This window comes from Schistocerca serialis, chromosome 9 (assembly GCF_023864345.2).
Source record: "Schistocerca serialis cubense isolate TAMUIC-IGC-003099 chromosome 9, iqSchSeri2.2, whole genome shotgun sequence".
In the NCBI taxonomy this organism is placed as follows: domain Eukaryota; kingdom Metazoa; phylum Arthropoda; class Insecta; order Orthoptera; family Acrididae; genus Schistocerca; species Schistocerca serialis.
Window position 1 is genome coordinate 328,850,413 of NC_064646.1, and position 24,400 is coordinate 328,874,812.

General features: G+C 44.8%; 1 protein-coding gene across 1 annotated transcript in view; it reads left to right on the plus strand.

Moving 5' to 3' along the window:
• Window positions 1–24,400, plus strand: part of LOC126418462 (vanin-like protein 3) — a 149,786-nt gene that overhangs the window by 120,083 nt on the left and 5,303 nt on the right. The window contains exons 5-8 of the mRNA XM_050085231.1: window positions 3,459–3,622; window positions 7,049–7,263; window positions 14,736–14,926; window positions 20,062–20,406. Of these exons, the coding sequence (XP_049941188.1) occupies window positions 3,459–3,622; window positions 7,049–7,263; window positions 14,736–14,926; window positions 20,062–20,406 (915 nt within the window). The remainder of the gene's footprint in view (window positions 1–3,458; window positions 3,623–7,048; window positions 7,264–14,735; window positions 14,927–20,061; window positions 20,407–24,400) is intronic.

Genomic DNA, 24,400 nt, shown 5'->3' on the forward strand with positions numbered 1-24,400 from the left:
GTAGCAGCCGCCTGGTTCCGGACTGAAGCGCCTAGAACCGCTCGTACGTTATGTATACTAATTTAGATACAATCTACATTACTAAACCGCTGCCCTGAAACCCAGTACCACTTGCAGGTTGCCTGTCTAATGGATTCCAGGGGCAACAAATATTTGACTATCAATATTTCATATAGAAAAATGTTCAAATGTGTGTGAAATCCTATGGGACTTAACTGCTAAGGTCATCAGTCCCTAAGCTTACACACTACTTAACCGAAATTATCCTAAGGACAAACACACACACCCATGCCCGAGGGAGGACTCGAACCTCCGCCGCGACCAGCCGCACAGTCCATGACGGCAGGTTATGCATGGCGCCTGAAGATGAAGCCATTTGGTCGAAACTGGTAGTAAGTGTCAAAAAATTAAATAAAATAAACGACATTGGATTCAAATACAGTCGCTGGTATTGTTATCTTTATTCAAGTGATACAGTTATCGCGCATGGTGCAGGTTGAGTCCGTTTACAACCTGCACCATGCAAGTAACGAGCAGCCCTTAAGGGCTCACCATCACAGTATTTTTATCTTAAATTTCTTTGTGACTAATGGCCTTTTGGCATATTTATTATTTTATAAATGAAATGTAAGTATTGCCAGTCTTTCACAATAATTCCATACTTATAATTTGTATCATACGTTTTTAGCCATAATTCTGTGACCATGTTATAGACCATTCTTTGGTTTAAATTCTGAGGAAGACACTCCTAGCAGTGTCGAAACCCGGTTAATTCGTTAAAAATTAGTGACTGAGGGCTGTTTTCTTTTAATTCTAACTATTCACGGTCTCTGAACGTGCAGCCATGTACAAAAATTTTGTAATAATAATATGTTTCTTGCAAAAGCTTACTTGTTTTGGAGACCATTTGGCTTTTGAAGGCATTGCGGGTTGCATAAAACCCATAGGTAGCGGGCAGCTGAATCGCCCTGTTCAATCCGAGCTTGTGCACTATCTCTAATAACTGCACTGTCAACAGGATGTAAAAACACAATTTTCCTTCCTTCGAATATAATTACATGATACACACTAGACTATGCGACAAGATTTCTCTCTTTTGGGCTGAAACACTATTACCTTCTGCTATCCGTCCATTACTCGTGTACACAGAACAGCATAACTGCAGTGGAATCGTCCATATACGACAGGTGGAGCAGCCAGTGTAAAAAGAAGCAGGGAGTATTGTGTATTCAGTAGCGAATCAGCAACAGCAGAATGTGTCGGTCAGGTGTGCTCAATGACTTCGAACATGGGCTAGTCATTGGATGTCATCTGAGTAACAAGTACTACAGGGAAATTTCATCCTTTGTAAAACTGTCCAGATCGACTGTGGGTGATGCGATAGTGAAGCAGGCATAGGAATCAAGAACCATAGCTAAACAGAGACCAGGCGGACGCCATGTACTGATGAACTGGGGAAGTCGAGCGTTGCACATGGTGGCTGTAAAAATTGGCGAGAAGAATCACTTGCGAGTTCCAAAGTGCTACCAGAAGTCCAACTAGCCCAGTGACTGTACTTAGGGAGCGAAAAGGTTAGAGTAAAGTGGTCGAGCAGTTCGTCATAAGCCACACAAAGCGCGAGAGCAACGGCACTGGATACTGGATGACTGGAAACGAATGATTTGAAATGATGAATCACGCAGTGCCCTTGACAAGCCGATGGAGGGGTATGGGTTTGAGGAATACCTGCAGATCGTTACCTGCTACCGTGTGTAGTGCACTGAAGTATGTACCAGGTGCTCTTAAGATATGGGGATGTTTTTTGTGGTTAGGGTGTTAACTGTTTATTACGCTTAAGAAAAGGCAAAATGCGGAAGGCTGTAGACACATTTTACAGCAATGTGTGTTGGGTACAGTATACAACGATGGATCTTTGTATCAGCATGACAATGCACCCTTTTTATTATAGAGCAGAATCTGTGTAGCAAATAGTCTGTGGACAGTTGTTGTTGTAGTTGTGGTCTTCAGTCCCGAGACTGGTTTGATGCAGCTCTCCATGCTACTCTATCCTGTGCAAGCTTCTTCATCTCCCAGTTCTGCAACCTACATCCTTCTGAATCTGCTTAGTGTATCCATCTCTTGGTCTCCCTCTACGATTTTTACCCTCCACGCTGCCCTCCAATGCTAAATTGGTGATCCCTTGATGTCCTGCCAACCGGTCCCTTCTTCTTGTCAAGTTGTACCACAAACTCCTCTTCTCCCCAATCCTATTCAATACCTCCTCATTAGTTACGTGATCTACCCATCTAATCTTCAGCATTCTTCTGTAGCACCACATTTCGAAAGCTTCTATTCTCTTATTGTCCAAACTATTTATCGTCCATGTTTCACTTCCATACATGGCTACACTCCATACAAATACTTTCAGAAACGACATCCTAATACTTAAATCTATACTCGATGTTAACAAATTTCTCTTCTTCAGAAACGCTTTCCTTGCCATTGCCAGTCTACATTTTATATCTTCTCTACTTCAACCATCATCAGTTATTTTTTTCCCCAAATAGCAAAACTCTTTTACTACTTTAAGTGTCTCATTTCCTAATCTAATTCCCTCAGCATCACCCAACTTAATTCGACTACATTCCATTATCCTGGTTTTGCTTTTGTTGATGTTCATCTTATATCCTCCTTTCAAGACATTGTCCATTCCGTTCAACTGCTCTTCCAAGTCCTTTGCTGTCTCTGACAGAATTACAAAGTCATCGGCGAACCTCAAAGTTTTTATTTCTTCTCCATGTATTTTAATGCCTACTCCGAATTTTTCTTTTGTTTCCTTTACTGCTTGCTCAATATACAGTTTGAATAACATCGGGGAGAGGCTACAACCCTGTCTCACTCCCTTCCCGACCACTGCTTCCCTTTCATGCCCCTCGACTCTTATAACTGCCATCTGGTTTCTATACAAATTGTAAATAGCCTTTTCGCTCCCTCTATTTTACCCTTGCCACCTTTAGAAAGAGAGTATTCCAGTCAACATTCTCAAAAGCTTTCTCTAAGTCTACAAATACTAGAAACGTAGGTTTGCCTGTCCTTAATCTTTCTTCTAAGATAAGTCGTAAGGTCAGTACTGCCAGAACACAGCATCCATCATCACTACCATCTCTGGTTTAGGCTCTTGAGGAAGTATGGGCTGCCAGTCCTCCACAGACATTCAAGCACCTCTTTGAGAGAATCCCTAGAGGAGTTCAAGCCAATACGGAGCCGAAGAGTGGACTCAACCCATATTAAGTCCACTAATAGATTGTCGTATACTTTTGAAGAGCTAGTGTGTTGGTAGTAGAAACTGAACGTGCGAGGATCGATATTATATCTACATTTCAACGATATGCCCGATGTATTGATCTGTCTTTGCCACCTCTGAGTAGGTCCACAGAAAGAATGCAGTGACCTCCATTAACAAACTGCGCCACACGCAGGTGCTGCGCAACCTGTCCTGCGCGACGCGCGAGGCGCGGATGTACACAGTGATCAACATCGCCGAGATCGAAGAGTGCGCAAACCGAACCGGCTGTCCCGACGACGGAGCCCTCTTCTACAACACCGACGTCGCCTTCGACCGCAACGGCACCATCGTCGCCAAGTGAGTATCCAATCCAACTGCTGCTGGAGTCTCATCGCAGGCTGACGAAAGTTAGTTGCCATATGGCGCTTGAGAACCAAAACTGTGGTTTTGTCGAGACACTGTCTGTAGGCAGCCGTCGGTCCAATTGGCTCTCTTCGTCGATGTAAAATCGCTTTAAAGCGTCGAATTCCTACAAAAAATCAAGTAAAAAATTTGAAATTCTCGTGTTGTGTGCCTACATATCTCTATAGTGCCTCTAATCATGTCAAAAATCTGTTCTTAATTTTAACTGGAGCCAGAGGTATGTTAACGTTGTTCAAATGGATGCACTTTTGCGTTCTGGGAAACCGCTTCAAACTTACCACTTCACGATAGTCTCCTCAAGTTTGCTGCCGGATTCTAAAACCTGCATGTTTCGATATTTCTGTAATTCATCTGTCCACCATCTTCAGGAGAGACGCTGCTCCGTTTGAGTCCCGCTGGAAACGAATGCCAAGGCTGGTAAGTGTCGACCCAAAGACTGGACTTGTGGTGCCGTCCGTTGTAAAACAGCGGCGCCGGCGATGTATTGCACTCAGAGATTATTCTCAAACGCTCGGGGCAGCCTACCAAAAGACGTTGTGTCTGATTTCATTGTCTGCCAATCTAATTTCAGTTGCATCCTCATAAACGTTGTCCCAGAAACGTGACGTATCTGTGTGAGCTATCAAGGGCTCGTCAAATTTCATCTCGTGCCTTTCGTTTAAACAATGTTGCGCTACTTCAGATTTTTCAGGATGTTGAGCCTCGTGTGACGGCGATGTTCCACACATCTGTCCTGAACTGTGCGAATCGAATGGCCGATTTAAGCCTTGCCACACTGACATGGAATTTTGTATATGCCAGGCTTCCTACAGTCCGAGTAAAATTATTTGATACTTTGACGTCTATCTCTTGCAGCTACGCCGGCCGGGGTGACCGAGCGGTTCTAAGCGCTTCAGTCTGGAACCGCGAGGCCGCTACGGTCGCAGGTTCGAATACTACCTCGGTCATGGATGTGTGTAATATCCTTAGATTAGTTAAGTTTAAGTAGTTCTAATTTCTAGGGAACTGATGACCTCAGATGGCTCTGAGTACTATGGGACTTAACATCTGAGGTCATCAGTCCACTAGATCATAGACCTAGTTAAACCTAACTAACCTAAGGACATCACACACATCCATGCCTTAGACAGGATTCGAACCTGCGACCGTCGCGGTCGCGCGGTTCCAGACTACAGCGCCTAGAACCGCTCGGCCACCCCGACCGGCTGACCTCAGATGTTAAGTCCCATAGTGCTCACAGCCATTTGAACCATCTTGCAGCTACAATGTTGGCAAATCCGTTGCCGCCTGCTGCCCAGTTATAGGCAACACACAAAGATGGTGAGTCGCTTCACAAATGCCGTCAATACGTAACGCGGAGGAACGATTGCTTTCTTCACAGCGTTATAGGCTAACCCCTATGAGCAAACTCGAGACAGAAAAATGTAATAATATGTTTGTTTGCATAGACATCTTCCGCAGCAAAATTTCAGTTTTAGTGGGAACAGCGAACTGTAATTTCTCGCTGTTAGAAAAATAAAAAAGAATTCATTGCATTTGACGAGATTCGAAACTTTTGCCTTCTATTCAGGTAAATACGCCATCTACTACGCTAGGTTCTTGTATTTATTACAATTCTGGTATCCCAGTCGAAACGATTAATTGACAGCCTTCAAAAATTCGACCTCACGCAATGTCGTCCGCGGTTTATCTGACGTAAGCCGATCTCTGTGATTATAATAACTGTATAAATGACGCTGAATCGCGTCTTGTGCGATAGGATCTAATAGTGTTTTTAGCATCGTTGTGTATGTGTGTGTGTGCGTGTGTGTGTGTGTGTGTGTGTGTGTGTGTGTCTGTGCGAGTGCGTAGGTGTTTGTGTGTGTGTTTGTTTATGGTGTGGTTAACATGTGCCAGACCCAGGATTCGCGATTCAAACATATCAAGCCTGAAAGCCGGACAAGGTACAGGGAGTGAACTAATTGTTGTGACAACTTTGGCAACGGCGAACGGTTTGGGCGTGACGCCGAGTGCTCTGACTCTAGAAAACCAGCTACAACGAGTGAAGTGCCATCTGTCAAGTAATTTTAATCGGACTATAAGTACCAAATCATCCTTGACAGATCCAAGTAGTCCCCAAATCAGGGAAGGTCAATCTCCGGAAATTTCTTCCAATTTTAAATATTATCCCCTCCGTATAAGGTCCTCTTCACGCACCTCCAAGGATGTCGAAACTCCATGACGAATCTGCTTCTCGGATTATCCGTTTTCCCTAAACAAAGACCAAATTGTGTAAGTTCCTGTGTTAGACTGTGCTCCTCAGAAGTGCTCTGTGTTCCAGAGTCCTAAGAACACTACTGTGTTCATACACTGGCTGGCAACTCTTTGCATGCAGATATCGGCCGATACGTATCGTTGGCGCCCATGCTGTATTACGGGTGACATCACAAATCAGTACCTGGGATTGGGAGGGGGGGCGGGGGGGGGGGGCAGGGCAGCACCTGTGATGGGTGGCGCATGCGTCGTGTATAGTACGGAGGCCTATGTAGTACGACGGTTTCCAGCATTGGCATTAGTCTTCCGTGAGACTCAGCTTTAGCGTCGTCCCTCTTGAAGAGGACGAACGAGTGAATCGCCAAAATAACGAGTCATGCTGATTTTAGTGTCCGACAGCCAGTCCGAGGAGACTACCAAGAATTATTGGGCTGTAAAAACCTACGCAGTTACATATCACGTCATATCTCTAAAGTTACTGAACTCATTATACTATTTCTTTGGTTTATTACCAAACTACCTCGCTCGATAACAGATCTTTCCCAAAGTGTTGTGTATTATATTGCGTTTCCTATGTATAACCTTCAGAAAACGGCATCTTTGCAATTTTGCCAATATTAAACTCATAACAAGTTTCTATCTGTTACAGGAACCGAGGAAAATCTCTTAATTTTATGTAGGGCTGGAGCTATACACCACGTCGTTCAAAACCGCCCGTCTTCCGTGTGCCACCTTCTATTATCCATATTTCCGTATACCTGTAGTTTACTACGACTTTTCTCAGAATTCAGAACATATAGCACCTTTCACATTGTCAAACGCTTCTTCCAGGTCGACAAATTCTACGAATAGGCCTCGATTTTTCTTAAGTCTTGCTTCCAGTAACGTTAGACACGTCCAACAGCCATCATGTATTCACACCATTCTTCATCTGCAGGAATGAATTACTCTGCAGATGAGCTCTCATAAGAATTACAAACTAGACTATCAGTCTTGTACCGTTCAAACAAGATGTAACACTTACCATTTCCACGAGCATAAGATAACAAAACGTGAATCTGCAGTGTCTGCTATTCCTAACGTTTCAACTTTTTCTTTGCGGCCCAGGTATCGCAAGTACAACCTGTTCGTGGAGCCGGGCTTCAACGTGACGGAGATGCCTGAGGCGGTGACCTTCGACACTGACTGGGGCGGCCGAGTGGGGCTGCTCACGTGCCAGGACTTCCTCTACCAGGAGCCGGCCAGGACACTCGTGGAAGACCTGCACGTCACAGACATCGCCTACCCGGTCGCCTGGTTCAACGAGCTGCCCTTCCTCGTGGGTAAGACAGCACTGGACCTCAACAATTTTGTTTATGTCACTTAATCTGAGGACCTCGAGAAGAAAGGACCCAACAGTTCTACAGGAGCGCATATCTCACCCGTCTACAAGAAGGGTAACTGTCTTCCAGTACCATTAATGTGGAACTGCTTGGACCTTTGAGCGTACGCGTTAATTATTAGCGTAATGTACAAGTGTCTCTCCGAAATTGGAAGAACACTTATAGAGGAATGGGAATCACTGTACTCGATGTACAGGTATTTTCATGAAGTTTTGCTGACGATCAAGCTATTATAGCAAAAGACGATTATGACCTTGAGTTCATGATACGACGATTATATCAGGAATACAACAGATGGGGACTACAAATGAGTCAACAAAAACAGAGTATCTGGTGGTGAATAGTGATGCTAAATTTGAAGTACGCGTCAATGACAAAGCAGTTATGAGGCAGGAAGAGAAATTTAAATATCTCGGGGCACGTACTGATAAAAGTGGACCGGGCCATACAGAAGTAAAATATAGAATACAGCAAAGCAGAAAAGTGATAGGGTGTGTGAACTCTTTTTGGTTGGATAAGAATATTTCCAACAACAATAAGAAAAGAGTAGGTAAGATAGTGGTTGAGTCAGTGCTGTGCTATGGATCAGAACTATGGATCTTAAATGCAGAAAGTAAGAGCTAGAATGAAGGCAAATGATACAGTTATAGAATTGAAAGAAGATCATTAAAATGGTACGGACATATGATGAGAACACCAGATCATCGGTGGCCAAAGAAGGTTTATGAATGGAAACCACCCGGCAAACGTAAGCGCGGAGGTCCACGACGTTCTTGTACAGACCACATAAATGGAGTAATGCAACACTGCAGCATCGACAAGGAAGATGCGCTAGATAAAGAGGCTTGGCGGAGGATAACAAGAATACAACAATATGTTGTTATTAATTAATCTTTGTGTTGATTAATCGTGTAATAATAATAATAATGTTCCCGCCTTTATTGAATGGGTCAGCATGGCATTTAGTTTCCGCAGATAGATGATTCGAACTGGTTCCAGTTCTGAAAGTCTTTAAAGTAAACACGGAGATGACAAAAATCATGGGATAATAGCGATATGCGCATGTACAGATGGCGGTAATATCATATACAATAGGTATAAAATGGCAATGCATTGGTGAAGCTGTCATTTGTACTCAGGTGGTCAATATAAAAAGGTTTCCGAAGCGATTATGGCCGCACGATGGTAATTAACAGACTTTGAATGCGGAGTGGGAGCTACAAGCATGGGACATTCCATTTCGTAAATAGTTAGGGAATTCAATATTCCGAAATCCACAGTGTCAAGACTGTGCCGAGGATACCAAAATTCACGCATTACCTCTCACCACTGACAACGCAGTGGCCGACGGCCTTAGTCTAACGACTGAGAGGACTGACGTTGCTTAGAGTTGTCAGTGCTTACAGATGAGCAGCACTGCGGGAAACAACCGCAGAAGTCAATGTGGGACGTACAACGAAAGTATCTTTTAGGACAGTGCGGCGAAATTTGACGTAAATGGTCTATGGCAGCAGACGACCGGCGCGAGTGTCTTTGCTAACAGAATGACATCGCCTGCAGCGCCTCTCCTGGGCTCGTGACCATATCGGTTGGACCCTAGACAACCGGAAAACCGTGGCCTGGTCAGATTAGTCCCGATGCCATTTGTAAGAGCTGATAGTAAAGTTCGAGTGCGGTGCAGACCTCAAGAAGCCACGGATCCAAGTTGTCAACAAGGCACTCTGCAAGCTGTTGGTAGCTCCACAGTGGTGTGGAATTTGTTTACATGGAATGAACAGGGTCCTCTTGTCCAACTGAACCGATCATTGACTGGGAATGGTTATTCACGAATTTTTGTGGATGCCAATGCGCCATGTCACCGGGCCATAACTGCTCGCGACTGGTTCGAAGAACATTCTGGACAGTTCGAGCGAATGATTTAGCCACCCAAATCGCCCGATATGAATCCCATCGGCCATTTACGGAACGTAAGCGAGAGACCAGTTCGTGCACAGAATCCTGCACCGGCAACACCTTCGCAATTATGGATGGCTATAGTGACTGCATGGTCAATGTTTCTCCAGAGGACTTCCAACGACTTGTTGGGTCTATGCCGCGTCGATTTGCTGTACTACCCCGGACAAAAGGAGATCAGACACGATGTTACACGGTATCCCATGACTTCTGTCACCTCAGCTTAAGGGGCATAATAATTCTTGATACATTCCAATTAAAAATTTTCGGGTAATGTCGCCTAAGATTCTTGCTTTTATTTAATGCGTTGCTGTCAGAAACAGAGATGCTAAATGACTGCAGAGCAGCCATGGAGGCATTATAAAGGGCGATAGCACTATCTACTTACGTTATACTTTTGCTCTCAAGCCGGCGCCGCCGTATTATTTGCCCAAAACATTAGCACACTATTGTTTGCGATTGCTTCTTGTTCCTATTTTCAATCGTATGCACGCAACAGTTGTGTTAAACAGAGCCGGCCACGGTGGTCTAGCGGTTCTAGGCGCTCAGTCCGGAACCGCGCGACTGCTACGGTCGCAGGTTCGAATCCTGCCTCGGGCATGGATGTGTGTGATGTCCTTAGGTTAGTTAGGTTTAAGTAGTTCTAAGTTCTAGGGGACTGATGACCACAGCAGTTGAGTCCCATAGTGCTCAGAGCCATTTGAACCTTTTTTTTTTTTTTTTTTTTACGGTGCTTTCGTGAACAATACAGTCCTTTGACACGCGTTTCGATAAATGCGTATTTGATTCAGTAATATGACGCATTTCGCTTCGTTAATGAACCTTTCTTTTTGTAATACGTTTCGAATAACTAAAAAGAGAAGTGTCTGATATGAAAAGATTGCATAAGTATTTCAGCATTTTTCTGAATACTGACTGACGAAACTGATTTTTGTTCTATGTTCTCTTCCCGAAAACACTGAGAACGTACTTTCTTTTTTTTTTGTAGTTTCCTTCTGACACCGTTCGCCCAAAAAGTTTTCGAGTTGCGTAGATGGGGAACCTGAAGTCGAATGACAGAAACAAAACCGCTACAGTAAAATTAAACAGAAGACGTCTGACCACGCTGGGCTTGTTGTTGTCACAGAAGGTACGGAATCCTGTTAATTTTGACCCGCTGAATACGATTCTGTTCATTGCACACGAAAACTGTTGTGGATAGCAGGCTATGCTTGGGGCCTGAACACGATACCATCTGATATCGAAACTGGTAGCATGTTTTAAAAATAATAAACGACGTTGGAATCAAATACAGCCGCTGGTTTCGTTATCATTATTCAAGTATTTCGAGCCCGACTGCAATCCTACTTTCCTCGATTAATTACCGGAGAAGGCAAAGGTCCCGAGTTCGAGTCTCGGTCCGGCTCACAGTTTTGATCTACCAGGAAGTTTCATATCAGCGCACACTCTGCTGTAGAGTGAAAATCTCCTTTTAGAGCTAACTTGTACCACAGGCTCGCTCTCTTGCCCACCAGCTCTCCACTGGACTAGACAAATTGCCTAGCTCCTCCTCCCTCAGTCCGATTGCGGCAGCCTCCTGTCACTACAGGATACATCATCTTTTTATCCACTAGCAGTAAAATTTGGAGTCAGTAAACTCCAGTAGTGCCACAAATTATTCTAGTTTCAGACTCCTGTACATACTGGTATGCATATATGACGCATCCATTATGTGGTCTAGTGGCGTCTAACTGGCAATCATTTGGTGCCTCGCCCCCTATTCCTTCATCTACTTTGACCTCTGCCAGTTTTCACTACCGATCTTGCTGCTGAGCGCTCCTGATACCCCTCACAGCTTGGCCGCCGCAAGCAGCTGCTTGTGTCCACGCAGAATAATGTGACCGGTAGATGTGCCGTCCCCCCAACCTTGCAGAGAGCAGTAGTGGTGGACATTGCAGGTGGACGGTCAAGGCATTGTAGGAGAAATGGCGAGTGCTGGACGGGAAGTAGCGAAACTGAAGACAACGCTCATCCTTTATATATATATATATATATATATATATATATATATATATATATATATATATATATATATTAAGTGAAGCCCCTACACACCTGTACTTGCCCAGTTACCACCAAAAAGTTCTACTATCACCTCTGTTTTGGTTAGTATCTAAAAGTAATTCCCCTGAAAATACAACAAAAGCTACGATTTATTTTCGCCTAACTTGTTAGCCATTTGTAATTTTCAGAGAAGCGTCCGAAGTGGAGAATTTTGAGTAAAACCTACATTTCCCTTGTTGCCATGTCCTTTCACCAAACATAGCAAAGTTTACACAATGTCACTCCACTAGGATGTTGGCCAGATGCAACAGCGACAGAATACTGAAACAGTGGTTTATTAAATTTATAAACTGAGTAACTGAGGACAAGTAAGGTCAGCAGCTTATGAGAAAGCACATCCTCGGTACGAAAACAAACATGTAATGTCTTCACTTACGTTGTTCCAAAACCCTAGCAATTCTCGTTTCACAGCTATCGATAGCCCTTGAAAATTATATTGTTTCATCGAAAAAGTCTGCAGTTAATGGAATAACGCTGCAGATAATGCCATATGACAAAATACTCTCTTCTTTGCGTGCTGTCATTTGCCAAAATGTCGTTTCGATATTTCAAACCGTTCGCGATTTATGAGGATTGTTACGGATATTTCCTTTTGGCTTCATCACTGGCGCACACCGTCACAAATGACTGTGGTACATAAAATCAATTTTCTCAAGACTGTTGACAGATAGAGACCTCCACTCAAGTATAGAGAAAAATTCAATATCTTAGATCAATTTCATACACAGCAACATATGATGTAATATGCACCAGACGCAAAATGATGGCGACCCCTATTTTTCATGCATACTTTTTCTAATTTCGTGCAGTGTCTTACTTAAATGCAACTATCACAGTAACTATGACAGTTAAGAAACTGATAGATATCTCATCATGGAGTTGGCGTATAAAGCTAGAGGTAATGAAAAAATGATTTTTGTTTTTACCGAGTAGTCTCTGTCAAACCGTTTGAGAAAGGTTGCAGTGCTTCGCCAACCAGCCGAAAGTGGGCCAACAAAGTCGACCTCCCCTTCCGAACAAACGAATGAACTGGTCCAGCGCTTCGAACGAAAATTCTTCACTGCTCAAAGGCCACCTTACCCTGCGCAGAACATACTAATGGTGATACTTCCTGTATACAGGATGTTTGGAAACTCCTGTTACAAACGTCTAGTACTTATAGAGTGGAGTGAATACATAATATTTTGATTTGAGACGTATAGCCGGAAACGTACTGTTTCTCTGGTACAACCATTTGAAAACATACTGGTAATGCGGCTACTTTTACGAGTAATTGATTGGGCGTGACCCAGTACATAGGTTGTATTAATTCCATTCATTGGTAGCCAAAGAAATTTCTCGTATACTCACTGACGGATTCTCTTCAACATGACGCAGTGCGGCCTCTTGAAATTCGGGTATGTGGGAGTTCCTGGGAGAACCACAGCCACGCCTGATAACGGTGAAGCTACTCTTTCTCAAAGCCGTTGCTTAATTTTGTCGAAAAGTGTATGCGATCGAGTCGCAGATTGAGGGGAATGATCTCGATAAAGGCAACAAGCACCTCTTCCGTTACCACGATCATCGCCAAACAGAAGGATCATGCCAATGTATTCTACAAACGAGTACTCAGCCATGTTGCTTTGACACTCGTATACAGGTGAATGAGGCTCTGACCAAGTCAGAGTGGTGGAGTAGACGTGAATCAGCGGATCAGACGTAACCATCCCGATCGTGACTACCCTGTTGCATACCTACCTGGCAAACATGTTTCCAGACGGCTGTCGCACAGAAACGGTATATTTGCGGATACGAGTTACTGTTCAAAATACACTACTGGCCATTAAAATTGCTACACCAAGAAGAAATGCAGATGACAAACGGGTATTCATTGGACAAATATATTATACTACAATTGTGATTACATTTTCACGAAATTTGGGTGCATAGATCCTGAGAAATCAGTACCCACAACAACCACCTCTGGCCGTAACAACGGCCTTGATACACCTAGGTATTGAGTCAACAGAGCTTGGATGGCGTGTACAGGTACAGCTGCCCATGCAGCTTCAACACGATACCACAGTTCATCAAGAGTAGTGACTGGCGTATTGTGACGAGCCAGTTGCTCGGCCACCATTGACCAGACGTTTTCAATTGGTCAGAGATGTGGAGAATGTGCTGGTCAGGGCATCAGTCGAACATTTTCTGTATCCAGAAAGGCCCGTACAGGACCTGCAACATGCGGTCGTGCATTATCCTGCTGAAATGTAGGGTTTCGCAGGGATCGAATGAAGGGTAGAGCCACGGGTCGTAACACGTCTGAAATATAGGGTCGACTGTTCAAAGTGCCGCCAATGCGAACAAGACGTGACCGACACGTGTAACTAAAGGCACCCCATACCATCACGCCGGGTGATACGCCAGTATGGCGATGACGAATACACACTTCCAGTATGCGTTCCCCGCGATGTCGCAAAACACGGATGCGACCATCATAATGCTGTAAACAGAACCTGGATTCATCCGAAAAAATGTCGTTATGCCATTCGTGCACCCAGGTTCGTCGTTGAATATACCATCGAAGGCGCTCCTGTCTGTGACACAGCGTCAAGGGTAACCGCAGCCACGGTCTCCGAGCTGATAGTCCGTGCTGCTGCAAACGTCGTCGAATTGTTCGTGCAGATGGTTGTTGTCTTGCAAACGTCCCCATCTGTTGACTCAGGGATCGAGACGTGGCCGCACGATCCGTTGCAGCCATGCGGATAAGATGCCTGTTATTTGGACTGCTAGTGATACGAAGCCGTTGGGATCCAGCACGGCGTTCCGTATAACCTCCCGAACCCACCGACTCCATATTGTGCTAACAGTTATTGGATCTCGACCAACGCGAGCAGCAATGTCACGATACAATAAACCGCAATCGCGATAGGCTACAATCCGACCTTTATCAAAGTCGGAAACGTGATGGTACGCCTTTCTCCTCCTTACACGAGGCATCACAACAACGTTTCGCCAGGCAACGCCGGTGAGCTGCTGTTTGTGTATGAGAAATCGGTTGGAAACTTTCCTCATGTCAGCATGTTGTAGGTGTCGCCACCGGCGCCAACCTTGTGTGAATGCTCTGAAAAGCTAATCATTTGCATATCACGGCATCTTCTTCCTGTCGGTTAAATTTATCGCCTGTAGCATGTCATCTTCGTGGTGTAACAATTTTAATGGCCAGCAGTGTGTTATATACCCACTCCCGTCTGCAACTCGTAGAAGCTTGTAATGGGAATTTCCGAACACCCTGTAGAAACAGTTGTGACACCTATGGAGCCCCTCTCAACTTGGCGCCCCAAGCTTCGGCTAATGTAGTGCGTCCGTTGTTGCAGCGACGTCGGTGCAGGCCGGGTGGTCGGCGGCGCGGCGCGTCTCCGTGCTGGCGTCGGGGCTGCACCGGCCGCGCGCCGGCAACGCGGGCAGCGGCGTCTACCAGGCAGGCGGGCGCCCCCTCGTCGCGGCGCTGCCCACCGCGGACAACGTGGGCGCCGGCCAGCTGCTCATCGCGCCCGTCCCCATCACCGTGAGTCGCCTGCTCACCCGCTCCTCTCTACTAACATTGGCCTCTGCCACCAGAAACAGTGGCCACGAGTGTATGAATTGTTCTTGAGTGAGCGTGTATGTAAGTCTTCCCCACTGCCGGGAAAAAATTAGTACTCCCTTTTAAAGGTTTCCAGTTCATTGTTGCAACAGTGCATATGGAGTACATGAAATGATTATACAGGGCGAGTCAAAAGTCCTTGGACACCTTCATAACTTGGAAGATTAAAGGGAAATTAGAAATGTGATGATGGGAACAGGTTTGACGCGGGGCCGCAACTTTTGGTGTGAATGTCATTCATGACCGCCATCTTGAAATCCGCCATTTTCGATTCAAGTCTTTTTTTTTTTTTTTTTTTTAATGGGAAGGGGGGTGTATGGCACATCAGATAACACCCGCTTGAGCTCTGGCATTGAGTGGTGTAATTTGTTTTTGTCTATCTTGTACAGTTTAGAAGTTATTGATACTGACTCATGTCTCTCTTTGTTCTAGTGATCCAAAATGGTATGAAAGTAATTTCCCAAGTTTGAACATTAATAACCTCTAAATTGTACAAGATAAACAAAAACAAATTACACCACTAAATTCCAGAGCTCAAGCGAGTGTTATTTGATGTGTCATATACCCTTGATCCATTTTTTTTAAATGACTTGAATCCAAAAAAAAATGGTTCAAATGGCTCTGAGCACTATGGGACTCAACTGCTGAGGTCATTAGTCCCCTAGAACTTAGAACTAGTTAAACCTAACTAACCTAAGGACATCACAAACATCCATGCCCGAGGCAGGATTAGAACCTGCGACCGTAGCGGCTTGAATCCAAAATGGCGGATTTCAAGATAGCGGGCATGAATGACATTCATTCAAAAAATTGCGGCCCCACATCAAACCTATGTTCCCATCATCACATTTCAATTTTCCCTTTAATCTTCCAACTTATGAAGGTATCCAAGGACTTTTGACTCGCCCTGTATTTACAGACCAATAGCGCAAGTTGTTCTGAGGTACCAGGTATTGACAAAGCGAAAATCCCCAGTAATGTACGAGTACAAAATAAATGCCCAGTCTTTGGAAGCGATAACATCCGATAAGTACCTGTGTCTGACTATACGATGTGATTCGAATGGAACGATCAGATTACACAAGTAACGGGTAAGGCGAACCCTAGATTGCGGTTTATTGGTAGAATCTTGAAGCGATGCAATACTTCAGCAAAGGAAATTGCTTACAATACCTTAGTTCGTCCAGTCTTAGAGTATTGTTCGTCATACCAGTTGGGTCTGATTCAAGAGATTGAGAAGGTCGAAAGAAGAGCGGCAATATTCGTGACTGGTACATTTAACCAACGCGAGAGCGTTACAAATCTCATAGAAAGTTTGAAGTGGGACACACTTGCAGATAGACGACCCGCTAAACGGAAGGGGCTGCTCACTAAATTCCAAAATCCGATCTTCGCCAAGGATGTAGAGCATATATAATCACCACCAACTTTCAAATCAGGCAATGATCACCATTCAAAGATAAGGAAAACTAGAGCTCGTACTGAGGCGTTCGGTCGTTTTTCCATCGCGCAATCCACGAGTGGAGCGCAGGGGGCGGGATATGACTTTGGCGCGAATAGTGCCCTCCGCCACACACCGCTAGGTGGCTAGCGAAGTATATATGTAGATGTAGACCCAAGCTGAAACACCCATATTAGTACGTGGCGTAGCCTCCACAGATAGCAATGCAGGCCCGCACCCTACCATCTGACCAACCGTATAAATGGCGAATACTGTCCTGGGACTTATGACGCCACGCCTGCTCGACCCATTCACATAGTTCTGTAAGACAGGTCGACAGGTCACATGAGTCACTTCTCGTCCCATCACATCCCACATACTAGATTGGAGACAAGTCTGGAGATTGTGCTGCTGCAGATCTTGCAGAGCACGTTTTCACGAGAAGTGTGTGGGCGAGCATTATCGTGTTGGAACAACACATCGCCTTCCTGCTTCAAGAACAGCAAAAGAACAGGTCTAACAACATTCTGCACGTACCGAGCGCTGGTTAGAGTCCTCTCCAGAAACCTCAAAGGTGAACGAGAGTTGTATCTTATCACATCCCAGACCGTAAGGCCTTGGGTGGGGTCAGTGGGTCTTGGACGAATCAACTCTACGAGACAGTGCTCACCAGGTCTACATGGTACGCATGAACGACCATCACTCGCATGTAGGGATAAACTGCTTTCGTCGCTGAAGACCGCAGGGCGCCATTCCAACTTGCAAATGATCCTCTAACGGCACCAGTCGAGCCGTGCACGTCAGTGGTGTTGCGTGAATGGAAGATGGGCTACAGGTGTGCGTGCCCGTACTCCCGCTACTAATAACCATTTCACAACAGTTTTTGTTGAGGAAAACAATGACGAAACTTACTTTGAGAATGTCTCTCGTATCACATTTTAATCACACCCTTGAACCTTTCTTTTATTACCGTTATATCTTCAGCGATCAGTAGATTTAGTAGCAGGGGCGAAAACGGCATCCCAGTCCTAGATCCGTTTTAAGCCGAGTACTTCTTGACCTTGCATACTTACAGGACAGGCACACAAATAATTACAATTTCAGAAAAAAAACTGGATGATTTATTCAAGAAAAAGAGCTTCACACACACTGACAAAGTAGATATCGCGTCGTTGCACGTCTGGCCCCTATACAAGCAGTTACTGGGCTTGGCATTGATAGAGTTGTTGGACATCCTCCAGAGGGGCATCGTGCCAAATTCTGTCCAACTGCGCGATAGATCGTTACAGTTCCGAGCTAGCTGGAGGACCCTGCAGATAATGCTGCAGACGTTCTCAACTGGGGAGAGATCCGGCAGCTCTGTTGGCCAAGGTGGGTTTGTGGCAAGCACGAAGACAACAGAAAATCTCGCAGTATGGGAGCGGGCATTATCTTCCTGAAATGTAAGCCCAGGGTCGCTTGTCACGAAGGGCAACGAAAAAGGAGTAGAATATCGTCGATGTTCCGCTGTGCTGTAAGAGTGCCGCAGATGACAACCAAAGGGGATCTGCTATGAAAATAAATGGCACCCCACACCATCGCTCCTGGCTGGTTATGGCGGGCGACACTGAGGTTGGTATCCCACCAGTGTCTGGTGCGTCTCTAGACACGACCTCGCTGGTCATCGGGACTCAGTTCCAAGCGGGATTCGTGAATGAAAACATTTTTACTCCAGTCAGTGAGATTACAGACCGAAGCGTGTCTGCAAGATACGCCGCACAACGATGGGATACCAAGCTCATTGTCTTTTTCCGTGTAGTAGTATACTACTGGCCATTAAAATTGCTACACCAAGAAGAAATGCAGATGACAAACGGGTATTCATTGGACAAATATATTATACTACAATTGTGATTACATTTTCACGCAATTTGGGTGCATAGATCCTGAGAAATCAGTACCCACAACAACCACCTCTCGCCGTAATAACGGCCTTGATACACCTGGGCATTGATTCAAACAGAGCTTGGATGGCGTGTACAGGTACAGCTGCCCATACAGCTTCAACACGATACCACTGTTCATCAAGAGTAGTGACTGGCGTATTGTGACGAGCCAGTTGCTCGGCCACCATTAACCAGACGTTTTCAGTTGGTGAAATATCTGGAGAATGTGCTGGCCAGGGCAGCAGTCGAACATTTTCTGTATCCAGAAAGGCCCGTACAGGACCTGCAACATGCGGTCGTGCATTATCCTGCTGAAATGTAGGGTTTCGCAGGGCTCGAATGAAGGGTAGAGCCACGGGTCGTAACACATCTGAAATTTAACGTCCACTGTTCAGAGTTCCGTCAATGCGAAAAAGAGGTGACCGAGACGTGTAACCAATGGCACTCCATACCATCACGCCGGGTGAAACGCCAGTATGGCGATGAGGAATACACGCCTCCAATGTGCGTTCGCCGCGATGTCGCCAAACACGGATGTGACCATCATAATGCTGTTAACAAAACCTGGATTCATCCGAAAAAAAGGCGTTATGCCATTCGTGCACCCAGGTTCGTCGTTGAGTACACCATCACAGGCGCTCCTGTCTGTGATGCAGCGCCAAGGGTAACGGCAGCTATGGTCTCCCAGCTGATAGTCCATGCTGCTGCAAACGTCGTCGAACTGATCGTATAGCCGGCCGATGCGGCCGAGCGGTTCTAGGCGGTTCAGTCTAGAACCGCGCGACCGCTATGGTCGCAGGTTCGAATCCTGCCTCGGGCATGCATGTGTGTGATGTTCTTAGGTTAGTTAGGTTTAAGTAGTTCTAAGTTCTAGGGGACTGATGACCTCAGATGGTTAAGTCCCATAGTGCTCAGAGCCATTTGAACTGTTCGTGCAGATGGTTGTTGTTTTGCAAACGTCCCCATCTGTTGACTCAGGAATCGAGACGTGGCTGCACGATCCGTTACAGCCATGCGGATAAGATGTCTGTCATCTCGACTGCTAGTATATACGAGGCCGTTGGGATCCAGCACGGCGTTCCGTATTACCCTCCTGAACCCACCGATTCCATATTCTGCTAATAGTCATTGGATCTCGACCAACGCGAGCAGCAATGTCGCGATACGATAAACCGCAATCGCGATAGGCTACAATCCGACCTTTATCAAAGTCGGAAACGTGATGGTACGCCTTTCTCCTCCTTACACGAGGCATCACAACAACGTTTCACCAAGCAACGCTGGTCAGCTGCTGTTTGTGTATGACAAATCGGTTGGAAACTTTCCTCATGTCGGGACGTTCTAGGTGTCGCCGACCTTGTGTGAATGCTCTGAAAAGCTAATCATTTGCATATCACAGCATCTTCTTCCTGTCGGTTAAATTTCGCGTCTGTATCACGTCATCTTCGTGGTGTAGCAGTTTTAATGGCCAGTAGTGTATTTAACGTCAGTGACTGACGGTCACACGGCTCTCCGAAATGACCAGTGTACCGTTCTAAGAGAACCACTAACATTTTGTCCAGTGAGCCTATGCATGTGTACAAAACTGCCTGTACATGGGAAATAAGGTGTTTGTTTTTGTAGGCGACGTCTTTAGAGAGATGTCTCCCTCAGTTTCCGGCAGTGTGTGACCACACTAGTTGCGGTTGCAGCGCGCCCCGCCGCTGGAGACGCGACCGACGGCTGCGCCGCCAGCGCCGCTGCCGGTGCGTGCGTCGCACATCCACGTGAAGAGCAGCGAGGCGGGCGACCTGCTGCTGTACCAGGACTACCTGGCGCCGTACCACGCCGTCGAGCTGCTGCCCGGCGCCAAGCACGCCGTGCGCATCTGCCACGCGGGCGACGCGTCCGTGGGCGCCGCCACCTTCTGCTGCGACGTCGACGCCGAGATCGACCTGTCGACGCCGCCCCCTAGCTCCCTCCTCCCCTACCGCTACATGGCCGGCATCTTCAGCGGCGTGCGCAACTTCGGCGGAGTCAAGACCGCCGGCATCAAGGTGAGCGAGCGCGCTGCCCGGCAACCTGGCCCGCTCCTCCACACTTCTACTGTTGCCTTTCTGCAACGCGCACTCTCAGCGATGTGATTTACATAGAACCCCCTGCCGCGCGGGATTAGCCGAGCGGTCTCGGGTGCTGCAGTCGTGGACTGTGCGCGGCTGGTCCCGGCGGAGGTTCGAGTCCTCCCTCGGGCATGCGTGTGTGTGTTTGTCATTCGGATAATTTAGGTTAAGTAGTGTGTAACCTTAGGGACTGATGACCTTAGCAGTTAAGTCCCATAAGATTTCACACACACATTTGAACATTTTGAAAGAACCCCGTGAATGCGAGGTCACTATTTCAATCTTTAGTACGGTTCCGTCACACGGAGTGATTTTGGACACCGGGGCGAATTCGGACAGTATGGCTAATTTGCTCTTTGCCACTGCTTATTTTAACGTCCGTGCGTCAAAGCGCAAGATTGCATTTATCGCTATCCACAACTTATATTTTGCGTCGGTTGTTTCCCTAGGTGAATAATTGACGAACAGTCTCAGTGTTAAAAATCCATGCATTGTCGTAAAGTGGAAACTTTTGAACTGTTGCACCGAGCGGGAAGTTATTGTAACCGCAATTGTCGACGCGCTCAGTAGCTAACAGCATTGAGACAATTTCTGTCGAGTTTCTCGTGCAAGGTTATAAAATAACGACGGTTTTTGTAAAACTGTGTACTGTGTGGAGTGATTTCGGACAATGCCAAGAGCAGGAGAGGAGCTACAGTACGGTGTAATTATGACCCGGAACTTGTGCAGGAAGCACATCCCCCCCCCCCCCCCCAAAAAAAAAAAAAAATAAAAAAAAAAAATAAAAAAAAAAATAAAAAAAAAATGGGAGGACAGCCAGTGCTTAATAAAGAAGGATAAGAAATGTTGAAGCAAGGTATCTTGAGGGCTGCACATTGGGGATTTCCCTTTACTAAATTGGATATTAGATATTTAGTTAAAGCCTACCTTGATAAATCTATCCGAAAAAAGAAGAACTTTAGTAATATCTTGCAGGAGAAGAGTGGGTGCATTTATTCTTCAAACGACAGTCAGAAGATCTTTGCATTAGCTTAAGCGAAAGTATTAAATGAGCTCGTGCAGAAGTGAACAAAGAGACTATTTATTTAAATTCTTGCAAAATAAAAACTTATATGTAATATATAAAATTCATTCCATATCACTTTTTCGTAACAAAGAGCTCCCTTAAAATGTGTAAAATGTCACCAAAATCAAATAAAAAGCATGTAGAATTTTTTAAAAAAGCAGTAACTGTCCGAATTCCCCCTCTATATACTGTAACTTCGGACAGAGATTTAAAAAAACACGTGTCCGAAATCACCACAACCCATGGGGTGACTTCGGACACTTTATTTAACTGCCTCAGATAAATATACCTACACATATACTTTCTGGTTCTGGGATATTTTATTCGTTACACATATACCCTACCACTTCCATAACAATCAATTTAATCTAACAATATATACGAAAGTTACAATCAAAATAACGACAAAACCGTCCGAAATCACCCCGTTTGACGAGTTCGTTTGAAAGTGTTGTGGTAACAATTATGATAAGAAAAATATTACCTGCTAATGACTTACCACAAGCATCAGAAGTGCGACCGAAAACGAGCGTCCAGGAGGTGCAGAGATCAACCTTTGTGGGATATATGCATTACATTTCACAAGGTGGACATCGTCGACATTCCAGAAATGTTCAAAACAAACCATTAAATGTCAACACGAACACTAAATGAAAAATGGTGCTCCACAGCGTTCACCAAGGTTCGCACTAACAAGACCGAGGAGAACTACTTGGGAGTTACAAACCGTGCACGACGTTCAATTAGGCATCCACTCGTAACGAATGCATATAGGATCATATCGGTGTCGTGGGGTGATGAGAACTGGTGGGATGTGATGGCATGCAACCGAATGCGAAACAGTCTGTCTTGGAGCTTATCATGAAACTGGGGGGCAGGACATCAAAGGGCCAGCCTGCAGCAGGAGAGGCACCACAAGACACTTTAATTTCCACTATCTATTCTTTTGCAAATAAATTCATAAAAGAATGAAATTTTCACTCTACAGCGGAGTGTGCACTGATATGAAACTTCCTGGCAGATTAAAACTGCGTGCCGGACCGAGACTCAAACTCGGGACCTTTGCCTTTCGCGGGCAAGTGCTCTACCAACTGAGCTACCCAGGCACGACTCACGCCCTGTCCTCACAGCTTTAGTTCTGCCAGTACCTCATCTCCTACCTTCCAAACTTTACAGAAGCTCTCCTGCGAACCTTGCAGAACTAGCACTCCTGAAAGAAAGGATATTGCGGAAACATGGCTTAGCCACAGCCTGGGGGATGTTTCTAGAATGAAATTTTCACTCTACAGTGGAGTGTGCACTGATATGAAACTTCCTGGCAGATTGAAACTGTGTGCTGGACCGAGATTCGAACTCGGGACCTTTGCCTTTGACAGGCAAGTGCTCTACCAACTGAGCTGCCCAAGCACGACTCACGCCCCGTCCTCACAGCTTTACTTCTGCCAGTACCTCATCTCCTACCTTCCAAACTTTACAGAAGCTCTCCTGCGACCCTTGCAGAACTAGCTTAGATCCAGGAACCTCAGTTTCATTAATTCAGTCAATTAATATCATTACAACGTGTGTTCATTATGATTTATAAGCTTGCATATACATTGGGAATTAGTATCTGTTACTATGATAGCACTCTAAATTGTCTGTGATCCCGTTCTGTTACTTTACAAGCTGTACCTTTTCATTCATTTGCATAAGGAGGGCTTGCATTTAATTCTATCTTTACATTGATAAACATCAGGATTTAAATATACCTTGCTGTTGTCAGATCTTAATATCTTAACAATTTATCCAGTTAGTTTTTCATATTCCACAAAACAGTCATAAATTTGATTTTTTGATTTGATAATGTAGACTCTAGCTGCTTTACTACAAATATCAATAAAAGTGGAAAGTATTTTACCCTATGCAAACCATGAGTTGAGTGATGCCCCCTCAAATCAGTATCAGTAATCTATAATGTTTCTTTTGGCTTGCTTCTGTTGTTTTCAAAAGGTAAATTGTGCATTTCATCTTCACTTCAAACTTCACACTTCATAAAAGTTAATTCTAAAATTTTGGTAATCCATCTGCTAACTCATGTTTACACAGCATATTTGAATCATTAAAATTTACATGTACAAGTGTACAGTGCCCTTTCTCCTTTACTGACATACTATCCCTATTATTCATACTATTTACATTAATCTCTTTTTTTATAAATTCTTCTTGTCATTTTGCACAGCCTATCTTCTTCCAAAGAAATCACAAGTAAGTTGCTGTCCTAATCAAATACTTTTGAGAGATAGCCTACAGGTGCATTTTTATGTTTTTCAGTCACTTCAGCATTGCTATTTGAATTTCTGTCTGTGTCTTTGACATAAAATACATTTTTCATTTCAAGTGAAAGCATGTCATTATAAACTGAAAAAAAAAACTAATTATATTTCCTATTTTTCTAGCTTGTAGAACTTTACCATCCACAATTTTTACATTCACAGCATCTTTTAAATATATGCTCTCAGAAAGATAATCATCATTATTAACAACATACTCTATGCAACCAATGTCTAACAACCAGTTAACCTTTACATTGTAACTCAACATTATTATATGCCATCGTGATTTGTACCTAAAGCGCATGAAAATTTGTTTTTACTGCTGCTATGCTGTTTGGTTTGCCCATGTTGCCAACTGCCATGACAGCCTTCTTGAAAATGTTTGCCACATGTCCATGAGCTCCTTCTTGTTCCTGACTGATGATAGTTCCTTTTGAAATGTCTTGATTTTTCCACATCTGTAATATAACTGCTTTTGGTAGCCCATATTTGTTTCCATTGCAGATGCTTATGAAACTGAATTGCCATTCTTTTGAAGATAGACATAAACTAT